This window comes from Crocodylus siamensis, chromosome 4 (genome assembly GCF_052110815.1).
Source record: "Crocodylus siamensis isolate JL-2025a chromosome 4, ASM5211081v1, whole genome shotgun sequence".
NCBI classification, from domain to species: domain Eukaryota; kingdom Metazoa; phylum Chordata; order Crocodylia; family Crocodylidae; genus Crocodylus; species Crocodylus siamensis.
In genome coordinates, this window is record NC_143398.1 from 133,238,755 (window position 1) to 133,259,614 (window position 20,860).

General features: G+C 42.1%; 1 protein-coding gene across 2 annotated transcripts; it reads right to left on the reverse strand.

The window, feature by feature from the left end:
* Nucleotides 1-3,940: 3,940 nt before the first annotated feature.
* Nucleotides 3,941-20,312, reverse strand: MANSC1 (MANSC domain containing 1). 2 transcript variants are annotated; one of them, XM_090043833.1, is made up of 4 exons: nucleotides 19,967-20,312; nucleotides 16,660-16,987; nucleotides 15,090-15,230; nucleotides 3,941-7,076 (listed from the first exon to the last, which is right to left on the reverse strand). In XM_090043833.1, the coding sequence occupies exons 2-4, from the start codon at nucleotides 16,880-16,882 to the stop codon at nucleotides 6,178-6,180; spliced, it is 1,263 nt and encodes a 420-aa protein (XP_089899959.1). In that variant the 5' UTR covers nucleotides 16,883-16,987; nucleotides 19,967-20,312; the 3' UTR covers nucleotides 3,941-6,177. The 2 variants fall into 2 exon arrangements, with proteins under 2 accessions (XP_089899959.1, XP_089899958.1); XM_090043832.1 differs by lacking the exon at nucleotides 19,967-20,312 and adding an exon at nucleotides 19,754-19,868 and having other exon boundaries at nucleotides 16,660-16,989.
* Between the last annotated feature and the right edge of the window lie 548 nt (nucleotides 20,313-20,860).

Sequence of the window (20,860 nt, forward strand, 5' to 3'; positions counted from 1 at the left end):
AGCATACTTCACAACCAATTACTTCTGACCTTCCCAAAACAGAGTCCTTGATGATGACTGTGCATCAAACCTGGAATTTTTCCAAAAATAGGCACTGAGTTATCATCTCATACATTGAAACAAAAGCAAGAAAAGCACTGTCATAGTTGGATAAATCAGGAACAGTTGAACAGATTGTCTTCTGAACCTTTAATACATTTTACTCTTGGTTGAACATTGTCATGTAGACTCAGAGGGCAATTGTTTTGGAAAATTATGAGGCATTAAGTGGAAATACTTGACTTAAGCCTATGAACTATTTGTACGTGGACCTCCAACAGACAATAACGGGAGTTTCATACACAAAGACAGATCAACACCTGGACAGTGAAATTAAAGCGTTTTAGTATCCATAACTACTTGGGATGCAAGAAGATAATTTCTTTAGAGTCCAAGGGAGTCAAATACAGGGAGTTACCAAGAACTTTCATTAAGAGCTACCAAGAAAAAAAAGTAACTTAAAAATCAATACTAAACATCTTCCACAATGCCATTCAGTCAACATTTCTTCTGTGAATTCTTCTAATGCCAAAGTGACTTCTGCACCTAGTGAGCATTAAAGAAGCACTGAGAAGCATTGGAGAATCATCATGTACTGTACAAGTCTGGACAGTATCATTCAAAGTCATTCAACATACAGAAGTTGCAATAGGTACCAAGAAAGGACAATACTTTTTCCTTTTCCTTTTGAACATCTTAGCAGTTCCAGCTAGGGAAGTTGGGGGCCATTCTGAATTGTTCTTAGCAGCAGAAACCATCTCTGCATGCAGACAGCATCTTCCACTTTCTCATCAATGTTAAATAAACTATTTTCTAAATTGTTAAAAATTATTCATTAGCTTCTGTAAAGATAAACTAAAATTGGGAACAACTCTAAACACCCTAGTGTCCCTAGCAACACATTTCTCTATTCCAGACTCAAAAAAGACCTTTCAGCCATGTTAGACAGACTACCTAGCCTTTATTCTAACCCTAGACTTCATAAATGTTTAAATTTAACACAAGAACCTCTTGTCTTTAGTGGGACTAGATACAAAAATAGAATGCTCACAGATGTGAAAAACATTTATCCAGTCTCATTCACAATTTGTGCTGAACACAGATTGTACTTTCTGGCTCATTTCATTCAATGAAGTACCCAGCATAGAGATGATGCAGTAAGTATTCAAGGACTTTTTTCCATTGGCAGTTAAGTATCCATTTGTCAATTCTTTATTAAAACAAAAAAAAAGTGGCTATAAGTGAGTTATGCCACGTACTCTTAGGACTGTGGGCCTCGTTATTTAATTTACACACATACACATATGGATCAAGGCCACTGAATTAAAAGATGTTCCACAGGAGTGAAGAAGCAGACCTAGTGGTTTTTAAGGTGCTATCCTTAAATTTTCTTACTAAATGAACAGTATTCTGTTTCACAGAAGGCAGTGATTTATTATAGTTGTAAGAATTCTGAAAAAGTATATTTAGTCCAGATTATAAATGAAGAACAGACAGCATTGAGCATTGTGAAGAATGGCAGGAACTACATCTGTCATATGCATCATAATATCCTTAAAAGTAACTGCAAGAGAATAAAAGTCTTCAAGGGTGAGCAAGGAGATTTTTTATAGAAAAATGACTCCCTAAAGATTGAAGAGGAAAAGTTTAAAAATAAAAAGTTCAGGCAGACTACAAGGGTTGAGAAAAAGGAAAAACTTGGGTCACAACAGGAAGCCAGACGATGGTAAACTTGCATAAACATAGGAGAGTAAAAGGAAGAAAAGAGCAGAGCACTTTTGGGAAGTGGTCGTTGGTTTTTCCAGAGAAGCTGGCTACCAGATGGGAGATGATAAAGATTACTCTTAGGAAAGGAAGAGAAACCAAAAAACATCCACTGATCTGGCAGCACTGTGGTGGTACAGGGGATTGCACTCCATGCTTCCAGAGGCGCATCAAGGGCAGGAGGAGTGGGGCAATACCTTGACAATGCCATTACTAACAGGTCAGACAGAAAAATTCTTCAGCATCACTGATGTCTGATGCTTACAACCTTAATGTTCTAGCAACACATATCCATCTACGCCCATCTCAAAAGGCTTTTCAGCCAGGTTAGAAAGACTATCTAGTCATTTTTTCTCACCTCAAAATACCTCAAAATTATGAGGTATTTTAGTTACAATGTGAACGAAAAAGGACCTTTCTAATTATCTTCCCCTATCATTCCATATTTACTTTTAGCTCAGAAAGGTTCCTGAAGTCACTGCTTCATGCTTAGTACATGATCTTTCACGGACTGGGAACACTTGAATTTTTAATTTGGGAAAATATATAAAATTAAATTTGCAGCAGTTTGAGGTGTGGAGTAGTGTCTTCTCCCTCTTCCTACATGGATCAAAAGTTCTGGAGGACAGCTTTTTTTTTACTACTTTTTGCATGGTACCATACACCATCTGTGTGTCCGTCATGTTTTCTTGGAACGCATGAAATAATATAATGAAGTACTCTAGGCAGCTATGGCAATTACTGCCCTCAGGTGATTAATGTCAATCAATTTTTGGTCTTATGCCAAAACATAATTTGAGTTATGCTAAGAGTCCCAAAATGCACAGTTTATCACATCATAGTGGTTCATTCAAAATATTATTCTAATTTTTATTTTCCTATATTAAAAAACCCTAATGTAAAACAAAGCAGCCTATTTTCTCACCACTATTGCAAACTGATCTGTTTATTCCCTTGCTTTTTTTCAACTAATTTGCTGTTGCTAGTCAACATCACTAAAAAGTTGGGTGCACTTCTGCTGTTTTAGAGCATGCAGCATAAAAAGAAAAGTGGGCCCCAAAACATTAGATAAATAATACTGAAAGGCACAATATAAAACATACTGGAATTTTATGGCTGCTGTCTTGCCTATTTACTCTTTCTTATTACAAATTACACACAAGCACACAAATGAGGTTTAAGCCCATAAAATTAATATTATAAGCAATAGGAACCTAAAAACTGTTTAAACCAATTCTCGTTCATCCTTTAGGCACTAACTGAAAATGCTAGCACAATACTTAAGTTTGTATTTGACAAGGTAATATTTGGCAAAGGATTTGTTTACTGGCTAGTCTGCTGCCAAATAGCTCCAATCTTAAACTGATTAGCAATTGCTTTGTATATTCAATGTTTAAAGGTGCGTGCATACATTTACAGACCAGGAAACTTCCTTTGGTGAAAAGCTTTTTTGCCAAGATTCATCTCAGTAAGGTTAGACAGAGACCGGAAAGTAAAAAAAATCCAAGCATTTGAAGCACTTATAAATTGGGTGTCTTTAGCTCATTGATTGTTTCATAAGCTGCTGTTGCCCTCTAGTGTTCAAGTGTAGCTTCAAAATTCACCAACAGAAGTAGAATAATCCATCAAGTTTCCTAACAGCAATTTTCTATTTAGAATAAAGAGAATGAAAGAGGAGATACTTTTTTTAGTAGGTGCATATAAAATATCTTCAGTCCAGCAACTAAGAGTTTTTAAAATAATTTGTTCCTCTCAGAGCAGAAGTTAAATTTCAACTCCTTTACACATAGCTGATCTGGTCACTGGATGTGTACAACTTACTGCCATACTTCTATTGTTAGCATGCCAGCAATCTGTTTGCTGTATGGCTTAGGTTTAGTGTTCTGACTTCATACTTACCTAAATTAACTAAATACTACCCTGGAGGATGCAGGATACTAAAGCAATTAACACAATCCTTCCCCCAAGAGTCTCATTACTACAGTAACTCACATGAAGTTTTTAGGACTATTATTAATTTAAATATATATTAAGCAGCTCAACTGGCACAGATTATACTGAAGACTTCACACAAATGTGAACTTTTGCAACAGACACAGTCAACTTCAAGTTTAGTCACTTAAGAAACAAGAAGTCATTTAGTTTCCAATATATTCCTGTTTATTTGTAATTGTACAAACCCATTACCTGAAAAAGTTATTCCCATGTTCCTTGCTAAAACCCATATAAACAGAGGAAACAAATAAATTGACTGTAGAGAAAGGAACAGCCAAATGCACAATCTATTCCCAATTTATTAGTTATTTCCTGCCATTCTCTTTCATTTCTAGCAATTCAAGGTCTTAAGTAATATTATTATAATCAAAACACATTAAGGCATAAAACTGGGGAGGAGTTGGTCATTAATGCAATAAGGTTCACTTTGAGAAGCATTTCAACAACTCTGTTTTGCCTACGGTACACAATGGAATTGTCTTTACCTTTGAACAATAAAATTTCTTGCATACAGCCGTTATTAGAATTAAGAATGGGGCCTTTAAGATATTTATCCTGAGACTATTTTTGTACCCTTCTGGCTAGGAACGTAAATAACATTTAGACAAATTATCCATTTAACTTCTTCTGATTATATCAGTTAAACGGTTAACTGATAACACAGCTGCTGCTGGGAGCCACTCCCAGAGCCCTTAAGGAGGAGGAGGTGCACAGCTCAGGTGAAGCCCTTTGCTGGGAAGGAGGGAACACCTGCAAGCACCTAATTGCTTAATTGTCATTAGGCTGCCTACTGTTTTCTCCTTTAACCTCATAGGCTATGGGTACTATAACCCCCACACCCCACCCCCTCCCTGCCCTGCCACCTTCTGGTTCCTGCTAGGGCATCACATGGCTTCCCTTCCCCCTTCCCAGCAGGACTGTGTCAAGGCCCATGCAAAATAATAACCTGTAAAATAACTCCTTACCACTGGGCTTATCAGTTAAGTGATCAATCATTTAACCTTTCACATCTCTACTTGTGGCTTAATCTATATTCCCTCCCCTCCTTCCCCCCAAAGAAGAATAACCAGCACAAATACCCAACCACAAAACACCTTGTGGATAAGTCACATCCTATTTAGAATAAAAAAATATATATTTCTCCTTAAGATGAGTGCTTGTCTCTCTGCTGAGATGTTTGTTATTATGTGTCTGTCAAGTCACTACTTAAGAACCTGGGTGTTCAGTCAGCAACACAGTATCTAGACTTAATGGTTGTTCAGTGGTTCATAACGAATTGTAATGTTTTACAATCTTCCTCTTGGGCCATAACAACAATCAAAAGACACATGTTCATTCATCTATTGATTGCAGGAAGAATCTCTGAACTCAGTGAATGTCATGTAGTCACAGTTTTCCTTTAAATGTTCTTATTTACCTGGAAGTCTTAAGCAACCTCCCATTCTCTGCTCTGGTGGTGGCAACCCCATTGTCTTGCAATCAGAACCCTGTGCATGCTCTTTTCCTGTGTTGAGTCATAGCAATTTAGGAATGAGATGGATTCGGGGAAAAAATTCCTTGACATGAATATGTCAAGTCAATAGGTAGCGGTTTTGTAAGGAAGACACTTTGCTACGGGTTTAGTAGGACAAAGGCTGTCTCTGTGACACGTACAAAAGTCACTAGAGAGCAGAGACTGACATCCCCAAAGGAAAGGCAAAAACAAGATTGTAGCTTACAAACTTGGCACATGGCTTACAACAATTGTGGCAATAGCCAGCTGTATGCGTGTTGAGGAATTGAAGACACATATCATTACATGGTTTAACTTTCTTTTCCTTGACTTTATGGCAGATATTATATATATGGTAAACCTCACTCTTTCACTGTGGTGTTTTGAACAGGAATTAATTTGAACTTAGAGATCCTTTTTAAGGCAAGAGGTAGCATAGTAAATAGTATTCAATTACAGTAGTATTTGCACCCAGATAACTCTGTAGCAAACTATATTCAATACACTGTGCTGCCTCTGTGCTCAGAATAAGCTTTTTTTTTTTGTTTACTATCTAACCTGGTTGCATGGAACATTACATTAATCTCCTGAAATGTCCTCTCTCTGAAATGTGAGGTCTTCTCTGCCTAACTTGGATTTTATTAATTGATAAAATAACATAAAACAAAAATAAACAACATTTCACCATAGTACAATTAAGTAAGGTTTTTTTCCTGGGAGACCAAAAAACCCCGCAAAACCTCAGAACAGTAATTCCATGCCCCTCTTACAGCAAAAAGAAAACACCTTCCCCAGAACCTCAATACTAGGCATCAAAAACTCATTATCTTCAGCTGCTACAGAAGGCTACACTTTCTACTGATTTATTATTTCAGTCTTTTAAGCAATCATACGTCAGCATACATTCCATTGATCAAGTAGTCTAGCCTGGTATAGCGCCTTCTCCAAAAAGATTCAGACATTCTTCTGCCTATTAGTGTAACAGCTAATAACAAGAACATCAACCCAAAAAATAAAGCTGTGATGAGGCTACTTTTTTCACCAAAATGAGAGACAGCACTGCTTTGAGAAACATCATCTGACAAATAGCCTTCTAAAGTAAGTTCCCCCTTAGTTTGGTGTGTGTTTTGCAAAAAATCTGTGGATTTCTTACTGGGTAAAGCAACACCTGAAAAAGAAAAGAGACTGGAGATGCTAATGGCAGCAACAGAGGCAGTCTTTGGCTCCATTTTGGTAGTAGATGTCCCTAGCTGTGCAGACACTATAGTAGTTTGAGGATTTTTGATCATGTGGTCAATTTTACCAAAAGCAGTAGCTGTAGCACTGGTAAAGGTGGTACTAGGTTGGGAACAGGTAGTGGCAGTGGTACTAGTGGTAGTAGGTTCAGTAGGGGCAGTAGTACTGGTAGTGGTGGTAGTGCTGGGTGCAGCTTGGGTAGTGGAAGTGGGGGTGCCAAGTTCAGCATGGGCAGTAGTAGCATTGATAGAAGACAACACGTCATTCATTTTTTCACTTAGAAAAGAATCTGAGTTCTTAGGAACTTTCTTCCCCTGGCCTTGAGGAAACTGTGCGTGCAATTCAGTATTATCTAAATGTTCTGCTACATGGTCCATGGATTCAGACATCCGGGAAGTGATATATTGCTGCAGAGAGACAGTTGAATTCAGGAGTATTGCCTGAATTTGAGGAGCATTTTGTGTCTTCACAAGCTTTTCTCCATTTGAGTCATCACGTGCAAAGTGCAAGTTCTTATTTGTGAAAGGATTTTTTTTCAGAATCTGTGAATCTAAAAACAGAAAGAAAAATAGATATTAATTTTTCCAATCCACTTTTGCAATCAGTTGCTACCTCCCTAGTAAAGTATCGAATAAAGTATCCTGTAAAAATAGACCTGCCCTAAAATCACAGCAAGGAATCTGCCCACAGCATCAAGATTTTGCATCTGCCTGAGACAGCAGTAGGCAAAATACGGCCTGCAGGCCCAGTGGGATTGCTCGCGACTGCGCCAGTGTGGAAAATTCAGGTAAGAAGGGGGGCGGACCACAGGGATTACCCCAGTCCTCAGGGCGGGGCTGGCCCTTGCTGTGCCCCATGGTCGGGTCATGCAGCTGGGAGCCAGTGGGCAGGCCGAAAAGTGGTGCTGGAGCCAGGGAGAGTGGAAGTGAGTGGCAGTCTGGGGCCTGCGCTGGTGTCATGGGGCCAGGGGTGGCAGTGGGGCCCAGAGCAGGGTGGTAGGAATGCGGGGCACAGGCTGGCAGGGGTCTGTGCAACTGGGCTGGGCTGCACCAGCAGCGAGACGGGGGAGCTCCATAAAGCCCCTGCTGGTTGGCACCCTGCACTCCTGCCACCATGTTCTGGGCCCCACCCACACTCCCACCTGGCTGCTGCTGGCTCCCACACACCTGCTCACTCCCAGTGCCCCTACCCTAGCCCCACAGTACAGGCAGGGAGCAGTGCGTAGCCCCGACCCCCCCGTTTGCCTGCAGGGAATGAGCTGGTGCTCAGCATGGGAGAAAAGTGGGCCCCCCCTTCCCATACCTGGCATTTCCTGCTCCAGCTGCTTGCAGCCTGCATGGGGCTGTCCTGCCTCTCCACTGCATCACTGCCACCCCACGGGGTAGTGGTGGCAACAGAAAGCAGGCACATGTAGCTCCATGCAAGCTCAAAGAGGCTGCAGCACGGAGTGCCAGCCACAGGAAGGGGGAGTGGCCCCTTTTGCCCTGCACCAAGCACTAGCTCGTTCCGGAGAAGCTGCTGCTGCTGCTCAGCGTGGAGGAAAGTGCTTCCCCCCTGCTGGGTAGCCTTTGGTGCGGCCACCCACCTGGAGCCCGTGCCGCACTAGGCTGTGGTGCAGCAGCTTCGCCACTGCCTCTGGGCTGCCCAGCACAGCAGCAGTGGCCATGTGGAGCAGCCACTGGGCAGCCAAGAGGTGGCGGTGAAACAACTGCACCACAATCTAGTGCAGCATGGGCTCCAGGTGGGCAGCTGCAGGAAACACTGCCTGATAACAGCAAGCAAGGTGGCTGCTTTCCTCCATGCTGAGCAGCAGCTTCTACCAAGCTGCTGCTGCCACAGCTCAGCCATGATGGGCAAGTCCAGAGCTGGCGCAGGGCTCAAGCTAGCGGCAGCAGTGGAGAACGAGCTGGTGCTCAGCATGGGGGAAAAGCGGCTGCTCCCCTTTCCTGTGGCCAGCACCCCATGGTACAGCCACTCCAAGCCTGTGCATAGCTGCCCGTGCCTGTTCTATGTTGCTACCACTGCTCCGTGGGGTGGCAGTGATGCGGCAGAGAGGCAGGATAGCCCCACATAGGCTGTGAGTGGCTGCTGCACAGGGTGCCGAGCATGGGGAGGCAGAGCTGCTTTTCCCCCGCGTTGAGCACCAGCTTGTTTCCCCACCAGTGAGTGTGGGACACACAGGTACCACAGGGCTGGGGCACTGGGAGTGCGCGGGCACGCGGGAGCCAGCAGCAGCCAAGTGGGAGTGAAGGGCCCATGCTGGTGTCCCAGGGCAACTGCTGGCAGGGCCCAGAGCAGGGGAGCAGGAGCGTGGGGTCCTGGCTGGCAGGGGCTCTGCGGAGCTGGGTCAGCTCCCCGCTCTCCCTGCTGGTGCAGTCCAGCTTGGCTCCACAGACCCCTGCCAGCCCATGCCCCACACTCCTACCACCCCACTTTGGTCCTGCTTGCTTTCACTCCCCTGCCACTTTCCCCAGTTTCCTGTCTAGCCGCTCTGTACTACATGGCTCCCATACCCATATCCATACCCACACACACACCCATCCCCAGAAACCCCCAGGTGCAATCACTTCTGCATATACACCAGAAACCAGGTCAAAAATATTTTTTATATTAAATTAAAATATATTATTATGGGTGTTTGATTTTTAGTATGCAATTTGTTTCCCCCTCTCCCCGCCAAGATGGCAAACCCCCTTCCCCAAAGGAGTACTTCCAGGGGCAAAGGTCAGAGGTTGGGGTGGGACTTCCAGTCCCAAGATGGTGACCAGGGGGTGGGGCACATGTGAAGTGGCAGGGCTACCCATGTGACCCTCGATAGCTTGCCAAAACTCAGTAAGCAGCCCTCCCTCCAAAATAATTGCCCGCCCCTGGCCTAGGATCACTTTTTCAGAATGTTTAGCAATAAGTACGTTCACTTACAGTTGTCACATCACAAATCAATATGCCTTTAAGAAACCTAAAGGCACTGGACCCCGTTCTTAACAGCTTCCTATCTTGAGTAAGCATTCAATTGTGTGCATTCATCACTCTTTGCTACAGGAGTGTTTTGCCTACTTCATGTGAATGTTTAAATTATTATTCATAGGTTAAAAGGCAGTGCGAGGCCAACCACCTTTAAGTCATTCCTAGCCTTTGCCAATTAAGGAGCAGAAATTACCAAGTCTTGGTATACTGTCTTAGCTTTTACCATGCAAGTGAACTTGACTTAGAGGCAACTTTGAGGCTTCTGTTTACACAGGGTGGAGAATTTAGGCCTTGTTCTCTGCTAAAGGAAGCAGGAATTCTGCTTTTTTAAAAAACAAACTAAATCCCATTTCCCCCCCATGCTATCCGATTTACATCTCTCACGGAATTACCTGCCTAAATCAGTCTGGCTTGCTATTTCAATAGCTTGTTTATATGGAACAAATTCAAAAGCATTGTTATGTTAGATTGGTACTACAAGAAATCAAGGACTTCAATATCCTGCAAGACCATGTTGTACTAATGCATGGAATTAGTGGCAACACTGGTGGAAGGCTTTTATTCTTCTGTGACATGGTAAAACACAAAACCTAGGTGCAGTCTGCTGTGATGGTGCTTGTCAGTGAGTCTATCAGATACAGTGTCGTGTATCCTCAGACCAACCATGTACCAATGAGCAGACTAGGAGGATGTTCCTATCTCCCAGCCAGCAGGAGAGCTTCACAGAAACACAAATCAACGTAAAGCCTCCTAATAACTTGTAACCAAGAGACAAAATATCTTCCCCTTCAGCAGATAGGAAGAATTGAAAGAACAGATAACAAGTGTGACATACAGGGATTACTAGTCTGGCAACCAGTATTGTTTATATTAGTTTACTACATCCCTCTCCAGTATGCCTAACCAATCCCTACCTAACAAATGGTTGTTATGTAAGTCTGCATTTCTCTCAAGTGACAAAAGGTACCAATGGGAAACATTATAACAGAAAGTGGAACAGATTCTTGGAAGCAAACAGTGAGGTTCACCATTAAAAAAAACAACATTTGCCCTTCAAGTTCAACTGAATAAGGATTTAAGCAGCAGAATGTATAGCCACAATATTGGAATTACTGACTAAAATTTGGTAGCAAGAGACAGACAGACATGCTGCATGACAAAAAGTGACATTCACTTTCCTGCCAACTATTTCATTATGTTAAGATATTATATAGACCCGACAGGGAAAAAACCCTAACAATCAGCTGAGTAATAGTTCTTGGAAGGATTAAATGACTGGTAGAGTTTGTGTATTCTCATCAGCCAACAGGGATCTGGATTTATAGAGGGCATGGTGCCTCGCCCTTACCTCACTTCTAGGTTAAACAGGATAAAAATATACTTGAGCTCCCAAGCAAATACCACCCATACACATCTAAAAGCCCATAAACCAAAATCTATACACATGCCCAAGACTCTTATAACCTAGAATTAATGGTGAAATATTCTAGCACATCAACCAAAAAACCTCTCAAGAAAAATTGTTTTCTGAAAGAGAGCTACAGCAGCAATGAAAATGCCACAAAGATTCCATTTGACAAAAGCCATTAAAATGTGGAAATGTGTGGAGAATGTCATCCAGATAACCTTAATTAACCTCAACACAGATAAAGAGACAAACAAATTGATCCCCAGGGTTACCAATGATCATAAGTGACCCCAATTTGAACAAAAAATAAGATTTAAAAAAACTATGCATGAAGTTCACATTTCTCCTTCCACCCCCTTCACCCCTCCCCCACCATGATTTTGATTCACAGAATCTCTGCACTTGTCAGCAAAACTAACAAACTCAGAACTAGGCAGTCACCTGACTCATTCACCACCAACGTAGCTCAGGATACAAACTCAAGCTGGTGTACCACTCCCTTATCATCAAACGGAGGTCTTTTCCTGTCTGTTCTCTTGCAGACGGATACCAACTGAGCACATGGAGAATTTAGAACCAATTTAGATTCCTTTTGTCTACCTTAAAAATTGATACACATACGGACACATTTAAAGTTTTATTTTAAAGGCTGTGCTATTCATAAAACAACAGCTACTTCCATAGCCTCATGGTCTCTGTGGGTCATAAAGAAATAAATATTTGAAATACAAGGAACAGAAACATCTACTTTAACTGCTATTTTCCAAGTTGGAAAGGGCATGTTGAGCAGCAAAGAGAAAAAACAACTGTGTCCTAAAACAAACTGAAAAGGCCTCATTTAAACAAGAATCAGAATGAGAGAGGTCTTTGTCCTTGCAGATAGATATGAATCTACCTGATTCTTCCATACCAACTTGTTACAACAGGCATTTTCTTCCAGACTGTGCAACACAATGCACTCCCAAAGCAAATTATTACATATCTGTAAATTATATTTGGTTTACAGAAAGTGATTTCTATGCATACTATTCATACAGTCTCATAATTATTAATACCACTGATGTATTTTACTAGCATGATTATTAATACATAAAAATCTTGTCAACTGAGATTAATATTTTAAGGCTAACAAGTGACATACCAACTAATTAAGCAGCAACATCCCATTTCTCTGATTTTTAGTGTGCTGCCTAACAAACAACGAATTGACCAAGAGACAGCAAATGTGGTCATCTAAGCCACCACTCCTTTCTCGCTGCTGGACAAAAGGCTGAGGAGCAAAATCCCTCTGGCTAAGACCAGGCTTTTAGACAAGCCAACAGACTAGTGTAAGATGTTGCATTTGAGTAAATCTGGCTGTGCAGTTTACAGGCTATCAGGGCACTGCCAATTCACTACTTTCAAACAACAGCCAGAAAAACTGAGGAGGATTTGTGCAGGACTTATGTTGTGAAGGGAGCAGAAGACAGCAGGGAAGAACACAGAAGGGTTTCTTATCATCCTACATGAATATTTCCACCTTCTTCAATGAAGGCAATATGGAAGAAACATGTCAGCAGATAGGACTTGGGGAACCTAGTTCTGCAGCCAGTTCTGCCAGTAGCCAATTGGTTAACCTTGGGCAAGTCGTTAAACCTCTCCATCTCACTGTTCCTCTTTTTGAGAATGAGGATAGTAATAAAACATTTTGAAGGAGGTCTGCAAGTTTTACTGGCACAAGACACTACATAAAGAGCTAAATATCCATACACTTTGCACTGTTAAAAATGCCTAAGAGGAAGCACATGGTTTTCACATGCCTAACATGAAGTCAAGTCTAGGTTAACAGGTCTCTACATTTTTAGGAGATAAAAATGTTTTGATAATTTATTTTGTAGATACAAAGATTTTCAGAGCAAGGACTTGGTCTTACATGATTGTGAAATGCCAGGTATCCTTGTGGCATTACAGTAGATAATACTGGTCCTGAGGAAAATTGGTATGTGCTTTATTATTCTCTATCTTTAAAATTAAAACAAAAACAGTATTTAAGAGTAGACCTGCAAAATCCTCTCAAATGGCCTGATAAACTCTCCCCCCATCACCAGTTTCTGCTATTCAAAGAAATGACTCATAGGATTCTACAAGCATTTTTACTAGGAATCCAGCAGTATTTGTGGCAACCCAAAGGCTTTTGAGGCACTGCAACATGCACAGAGCGCACATGAATTGGTTTACCACGTTGCATATTTGCAGCTCAGTGACAAAACTAGATACTGGACAATCCAACGGTTTAAAAAAAAAAGCACACAGTAAAAAAACGCTGCTGTGTGCGCTGTGCAAAACCGGAGCCTAGCCAGCCAGAACCATACTCCGGTTGCCAGCCAGGCTCTGCGTGCCCGGATTGCCATTGCTACAGCCTCAGGAGGCTGCCAGGAACCTAGGTAAGGCCACTAGGGCCAGCCCAGGTGTTGGCCCCAACCTCCCCTACTTGGGGCAATTGGTTGCATACCATGTGCACATACAGGGGCATTCTACGTATCTGTGCCACTACTAGTTGTACCCTGGGAAACACACATGCATGCTTGTGAGGACATGCCTGAAGTGTTTGAAAAGCAACCACTTTTTTGAGCTAGATCTAGGAGACATTTTGTTTCCAGAGGCACTGGAAACAAAAGTTTCTGTGGTTCAGTACGATTTGTCTAGCTTTGCAACAAGTTGGCCCCAATATTTTAATCTTTTTAACCAATGAAGAGTCTTTTTAGCTCTCCTAGAGAGATTCCTGTTTGAAAAAGGAAATTGACTTGAACAGTTTGTCAGAGACCAGGTGGCTTGGCCTTTTGACAAACTTTTCGGAGACAGTTATCAGCAGTGACAGGAAAACATAAGGAAAACAAGCTAACATGCAAATTTCTACCATTTAATACACAGAGAAGTCAGTAACTGCACAATCTAAAATGGATGCCACATCCAACAAGAATAACTCAGTAGTTGCATCTTTGGCAGGACCAAAGCTTGAGCAAAGAAACACATTCCTTTTTCTCTTTGTAGCTTCCACATACTCCTGGGTGGGGGGAGGCGAAAGAGTTGAGAAATCAGTACTTTGACAATTGTTGACTTTTACAGTGGCAAATGAAGCCTTAGATCCCCACCCTTCTCACATGGTATCTTATTCCTATCCCATTCCCTATATTACACTGATGTTGATAGAGTCAAGGTGGGCAATTTTCCTAGACAACAACAAAATTCCCTCTCTGAAGACATTCACTCCAAGATACTGAAAAAGGTACTCTCTGCAAGTTTAACCATGCTGAATATATAAACTTCTACAAGAAGGCAGTCTCATTTCCAATTTGTTTTTTGAAGAGTCAGTTCTGGTGCAAATTTATTTTGGCCAGTTTGCTACATCTGAATAGCCAGTCTTAGTATAACCAATACTTAAGCACCAGGGTGCACAGCATATTATAGACAATCAGAGATTCCCATTGTTTCTAGTGTGTACCGTGGCCTCAAGGAAGTCACTTTATACCTTTTCTTCAGTTTTCCAACCTGAAAAATAAGAAAACTCCTACTGCTTACTGACTGTCATTATGAGTTTTAACTAATATTTGGCCAGTGCTTTCTTCATGTATGGCACTCATCGCTATGATATGAGCCCTTTGAACATAGAAGAGCTACAAGAGGATTCAACTTCTACTGCACTGAGCAGTATTCTATATACACAAAGGAAATTTCCTACGAATAGGGAGAACGTCAAGTTGCAAGGAGCATTCTTCTTAGTCTATTATTTAGGAATACATCCCTGGCCTAAAGAGCTTATAGTCTAAATAAAAAGTGTACATATGGAAGATGGAATACATAATATAATTTAAAAAATGCATTTGTATTTATTAGTTCTCCGATTGTCATGTTGCAAGTTTTTTTTAAACCTCTCTCATTTGCTTAAAAGTTTTAAATCTGCTAAAGAAGGGTAACTGCACTGCACCATAGGAGTTATATCCAGTTGGCCCATGAAAAAGTCTGGCTGCTTTATAGCCCCATTCTTCACATCCTATGAGTAGTATTCCCAAATTAAAATTTTTGGTTTTCATATGAATTTTTTCAGTTATTGATTTTTCACAACCTAGTTCCTTGATCAGTTATCATACACACCTGTATGTACAAAATATGTGAAGTACAGATCAGTGATGAGATGCTTTTACAGTTATTTACCTCTAATTATCCTGTAGCTCACAAATCCTTCAGCTGGTTTCATTGGACAAGCTTCCCTACTAGGACAGTAGAAGAGGTAGCAGTTTGGATACATGCCTATTCTTCTAGCATCAAAAATCATCAAGTTACATTTCTTGTCACCTGCAAAACAGCATAAATTCAGTTAGCAAAAAAGAGGACTTTTTAAAATATGTCCATTTTTATGACAATAAAAGCTACTTTGCTTATCTAAAATCTTTACGGTGAGTGTGAAAGGAAAAGGAACTGATGTATAGAAACTTCTTTACTGTTAGGATAGTGATGTAATGGAACAGACTGCCCAGGGAAGTTGAAAACCTCCAGTGAAGGAGATTCTACAAGAGGAGGCTGGATAAGCATTTGATAGGCATAATTTAGGAATATCATTTCTGCATTCACGTAGCAGACCGGACCAGACAACCCTTTAGGCTCCTCACAATCCTATGATTCTATGAAAAAAAAAAAAAATTATGGGCACCTACTCTGTCCTGTACAAGTGAGTTAGGAAAAATAATGCAATGAGCCCAATCCATTACCTATTCCTAATGTAACTGCTGAAATTCAAACCAAAATGCTATTTGCAGATTAGACTTCAGGGCAGCATTTTTCATATTAGGCTTTGCCTCACACACATCTGATAAATTTCAAAGGCTTGTAACTTTTGATCAACTAGAGAAAGAAAAACTTCTCCATCTCCACCTTTCCCCTCATTACCTAAAGAACCTTCTGGTTTACTCCTGTTTTCTGATTCATCTTGAAAACTACCACTGCCATCTGCTGCTGCTGTTTCATTTGGGCTGCTTACAGACATTAAAAAAAACCCAACAAAAAACAGCGCTTTACTTTACACTGCTTGTGCGCCAAGCCCAGCACATGCCCAGAAGAGGCATTGCATTTGTTGGACCCAGTTTGCCCAACATTTTTTTAGTTCATGTGCCTTAGGAGGGCTTTTTTGGCACTTTTATCTACTAGCTAATTGAATCAGCTTTAGATAAAAGCACCAAAAAGCCCTGCTGAAGCATTCGATCTATACAGATGATGTGGAGTCAGGTTGAACTAGCGCACTGCTTTTTCTGGTAAAGCGTGAGTTTATTTTTGCCGGTTTTTTTAAGTGTCTGTAACCAACCTTGTTTCTAAACTACTGATGGAAAGCAACATCCATAAATGAAGGTAGGCATTCTAATTTTTGGTCACTCTAAACAGAGCATAAGTCTGCCACTTGATTTTTATTTAGCCTACTGAACAAACAAGTTTATGACTTCTGTATCTGGGAGGTGAAGCATCAGTGTTTAAAACCACCAAATGTGCTTAAAGTATGCACAATAAATATGTACATCCATAAACACAGACTTAAGTACATTAAGTTCTAATTTAACAGATGAGTAAGTTAAGCAAAACATACCCAACAATCACAAGTTGCAACAGTCTTGGTATGAAAAGCAGGGTAAACTTACACTTTCCCTCCTTGAAAGCTGACTCTAGCTCATCCTATCCCTGCCTGTCATCATAAGCACTGATAGGCAAGAAGAATGATCAAGGGAGAACAGCTTACCTGATATGTTTTTTCCTATGCAGCAAGCATTAATACAAGCTGCTGATGTTAAAGTATATACTGGCTCTATTCCCTTGATGCCTTTTTTGAGAGATGCCGTCACATCAACTATGACATTTTCCATCTTCTCCAACGAGCAATTTTGACACAGGGATGGCTCAGGTATCATAGCACACAGCATTATTAACGTGCAGAGATGACACAAATTTAAACTGAAAAACATTTTCACTTGAGTTGGATTTATTCTTCTTTTGCCAGAAACAATAAACTTCTTGTTGTTTAACTTCAAAATAATCTCATTTTACGAAGACTGCATAACTGTCACCATCTCTAGAAGAATAGTAAAGATATTTAGTACTGCATACTGTTTTAAAGGAATTAGGCTTCCATTAATCAAAATTAAGTTTTAAACACATTTCAAGATCTTGTCAGGACAAGGAGCAAATGTTAGGGCCTTTTTTTTAATGTTTAATTTGAAAAGGTAATGGAACAAATGTTACATATTAGATGCAAAGTGATTTACTTCTCAACAACCGTCATGCAAGATGCTTTAGAATTGTCCTATTTAAAAAAAAAAGTTACATTTCTCAAATTAAGGAGTGGTGGATACAGCATATGAAAATATAGCTGTGTTTATGAGGCACTTACATGGCTGTCTCCATGGTAGACTCTGAATGTCTTATAAAAGGTATCATCTTGAAATCAAGAGTTCTAGTTTTTTGTATGCTTTATAATCCAAAATGCATTTACCTTTACAATACCTCTGCCTCATAAAGCAGGGAAATAGTATCCCTTTTTTTCTAAGGTGAAGTAAGGCACAAAGACACTAAGGCCATGTACAGATGTATTACACTTTTACTGGTAAAAGTAATTGGAAACCAGTCTATACCCATAACAGAACAGAAGTTCAGTGCACACAGACTGGTTTTAAAATGATGGAACCTGGTCTGAGATTTGCCTTCCCCCCAACTAAATGTGAATGTGTGTTTGTTCACTCCGATAAACTACTTAAACTGATTTACAGGAAACAGCATAACTTTTATTGATTCCTCCTTGAGCTTTTTGAATGTCTGTACCTAGCCTAAAGAACTAATTCAATGTCACTCAGGGATCACAGCTGGGATTCAATATTGGAATGACCTTCCTTACTCCTGCTTAAAGATGCCCAGAACCCCAGAAAAATGTCAAAGGGAATCTGCACTGGAAATAAGTGATTGAGGGATTACTAGTGGGACCCAGAGCTGCTCTTGACCTCACTCTTTAGCCTAACTCTGGTAGGTCAGTGATTCTCAATCTTTTCAGAGGCACCTCTCTCAAGGCACCCCATCCATAACTTCTCTGAATTTAGCAGCAGCCCATTTTTTAATTCTAAAAAACCAATTGAGTGATTCTTCTGTTGCAAAAAAAGACAAAAACACCACAACAGGTCAGAATGTGTTTGACGCTCGGGATTCCTAGATGAATAAAAAGCATCCTGGGTTTACGTAGCACATCCTGTATAGGTGCATGTGCACCTAACCATGCTAATATTACATAGTTTCCCTAAAAGGATCCATGGCACCTCAGCAAAGAATCACTCTGGTAAGTCAACCGGAAGTAAAATCTACTACGCAACCCACTTTGTGAAGTGAGTTAGTCTCTTCCCCACATCATAGAACAGGTGGGCAGCCACAAAAACCCCAAAGATACCATCAAAACTTACCAGAGGGAACAAAAAAAAAACCTTACTAAGAGGGTAGTGAAGCACTGGAACAGGTTACCAAGAGGTGGTGGAATTTCTATCCTTGGAGATTTGTAGGGCCTGGCTTGACAAAGCTTTGGCTGGGATGATCTAAGTGGGGATAGTCCTGCTTTGAGATGTGACCTCCTGAGGGCCCTTCCAACCCTCATTTTCTATGATTCTAAGGCTAAGCTCCAAAGAGTCCACCAGCCAGGCAGGCATGTACAGTACCCTTATCTGTGCTGCCTCCTCCTCGGGGGCTCAACAGCCACAGATCTCAAGGCATTTAATCTGTGCCTGTCTCAAGCACCACCTTAAAAGGTAGCAATGATTTTGCAAGCCTGCCTGGAACAGGGAATCCACTAAGGCCACTAGGACCACCTCTCTGCCCTCCTCCCCAGGCACCAGAAGAGGCGCAAGACGTGGGCTTCATGGTTCCAGCGTGAGGCTTCTAGCCACGTTCAGCCTGAGCAGACAGTGGGCTCATCTACACGTTCATTAACGCACAGCAGTTACTGGTATCCAGGTTGTAGCCCTGTTGATCTAGACGCAAAAGGAATCAAAACTCGTGGAAGAAGTGATATCTTTAATTAGACCAACCAGAAAAAAATATTTTTATTTATTTGCAAGCTTTCAGGCATGCTCATCCTTCATCACTTCCCCTATGCCTGATGAAGGGTGTGTGCACCTGAAATAGAGTGGCCATCATAGAGGACAATCTGGTTGTCCTCTATTGATACGAAACTGGAAGCCTACTGTATGTCCTCTATTCTTGTTTTGAAGAGAAAAGCAGAGGACATAAAGGCGTTGGGTTTTGAATCAATAGAGGTCAGAATAGTAGAAAACTGGAATGTCCTCTATGATGGCCACCTTAGCCTGAAAGCTTATGAATAAATAAAATAATTTGTTTGCAAATATCTAGTTGGTCTCATAAAAGATAATACCTCTTCCAGTACCTACTGCACATTTAGTTCACTGTGCAGTAGCTAGTTACTGTGCAGTAGTGCGGGCACATGTTTTTTTAGTGACACTTACTGCACAGTACCCTAATATGTACTACTGTGCCGGGGAGTACAATATTAGTCCAATTTGTGCCCACTAATGTGCAGTGTTAGTGGGTATTAAGCATCTTATGTAGATGCCCGAGGGGAAAACAACTCCAGAAGGAGCAGAGGGAAAGGGAGGGCGCCTCACATGCAGGACCCCTCAGGAGGCCAGGGCTGGGGGGCAAGCCTCCTCGAGGCGGGCAAGAGAGAGTCAAGGAGCCCTCGGCCTCAGGCAGAGGGAACGGGCCAGGGGAGCAGCCGCCCGGGGGGGCGAGATCCGGGAGCCGGGCTGCAACCCGCCCCCTGCGGCCGCCCCGCGCCGACCCACCTCGCAGTCCCCAGCTCCAGGCGCGAGGAGCCGCCGCCACTGCAATGCGAGGGGCTCCGGCCCCGCCACCGGGCTTGAGTGCGCTCCCGCAGCTGATCCCAAAGGAAAGGGAGTGAGTTAGGACTAGTCCCGCCCTTCCCAGCTCAAGAAGCATGAGTCAGCCCCAGCCAAAGCCAAGCGAGGATTTTTTTAAAAAACGTATTTCAGACTCACCTGACGCCTTTCACTTCCTTCCCAACCCGAGCTGAGGTTGTTCCGGAAAAGCCGCGCGCCTGACCGAGCCCCGAGCCGGGTGCCCGGCCCCGCGGATTCCCCGGGAAACCCCTGCGCCGAGGGTGGGCTGCAGGGCAGGGCCCTCGCTGCTTTGCTAGGCGGGTCCGCAGCTGTTTGCCTCAGGGACGGACAGACAGCAGACGCGGAGCCTCGGGCCAGGGGCCTTCTCCTCGACAACTGAGAAGGGCTCAGTGAAATGCGGCCACATCCACTTGTTGCGGAGTTAATCCCTGGGGAGTCCGCAGTCTCGGCTCTCCGCACACGTCTCCACCTCCTGCAGCAGCCTGCAGTGGTTCTCAACCTTTTCCAAACGCAAAGCATCCCTGGAGAGACTCAAGGCCTTGCGTCTAAAAGGTCCTGCAAGGTCATGGAAAGTGCCTTGAGTTTAAAAAAGGCTGAGAATCACTTATCACCAAGCAACTTGGAGATAAAAAGACTTTTCCAACTTTTCTCTGATCCTAATCTGCACAAAATGAACTGTTCCAAACAGGAGACTTTGCCAAACCTTCCATTCTCCTACATAATGCAAGTTTTAATTTCTACCCAACGAGAACTTTTACAAACTTTGCAATCTCCTGTGCCTGATGAAGGGGCCTGTGCCAAAAAGCTTGCAAATAAAGACTGGTTTGGTTTTTTTTGCAAATACCAAGTTGGTCTAATATCACATATTACCTCTGCCACCAGGTTTGATTCGTTGAGTCTAAAAAGAACAGCTGCCCTCAGCTAGATGGGTGAAGGGGCATCCTTTCCACCTTCCAGTGGAAGCTGTAAGTGTGCACATGCCTGGGGCTGAGAGGAAAGCATGGCTCTAGAAACCTAATGACAGAGGTAGCC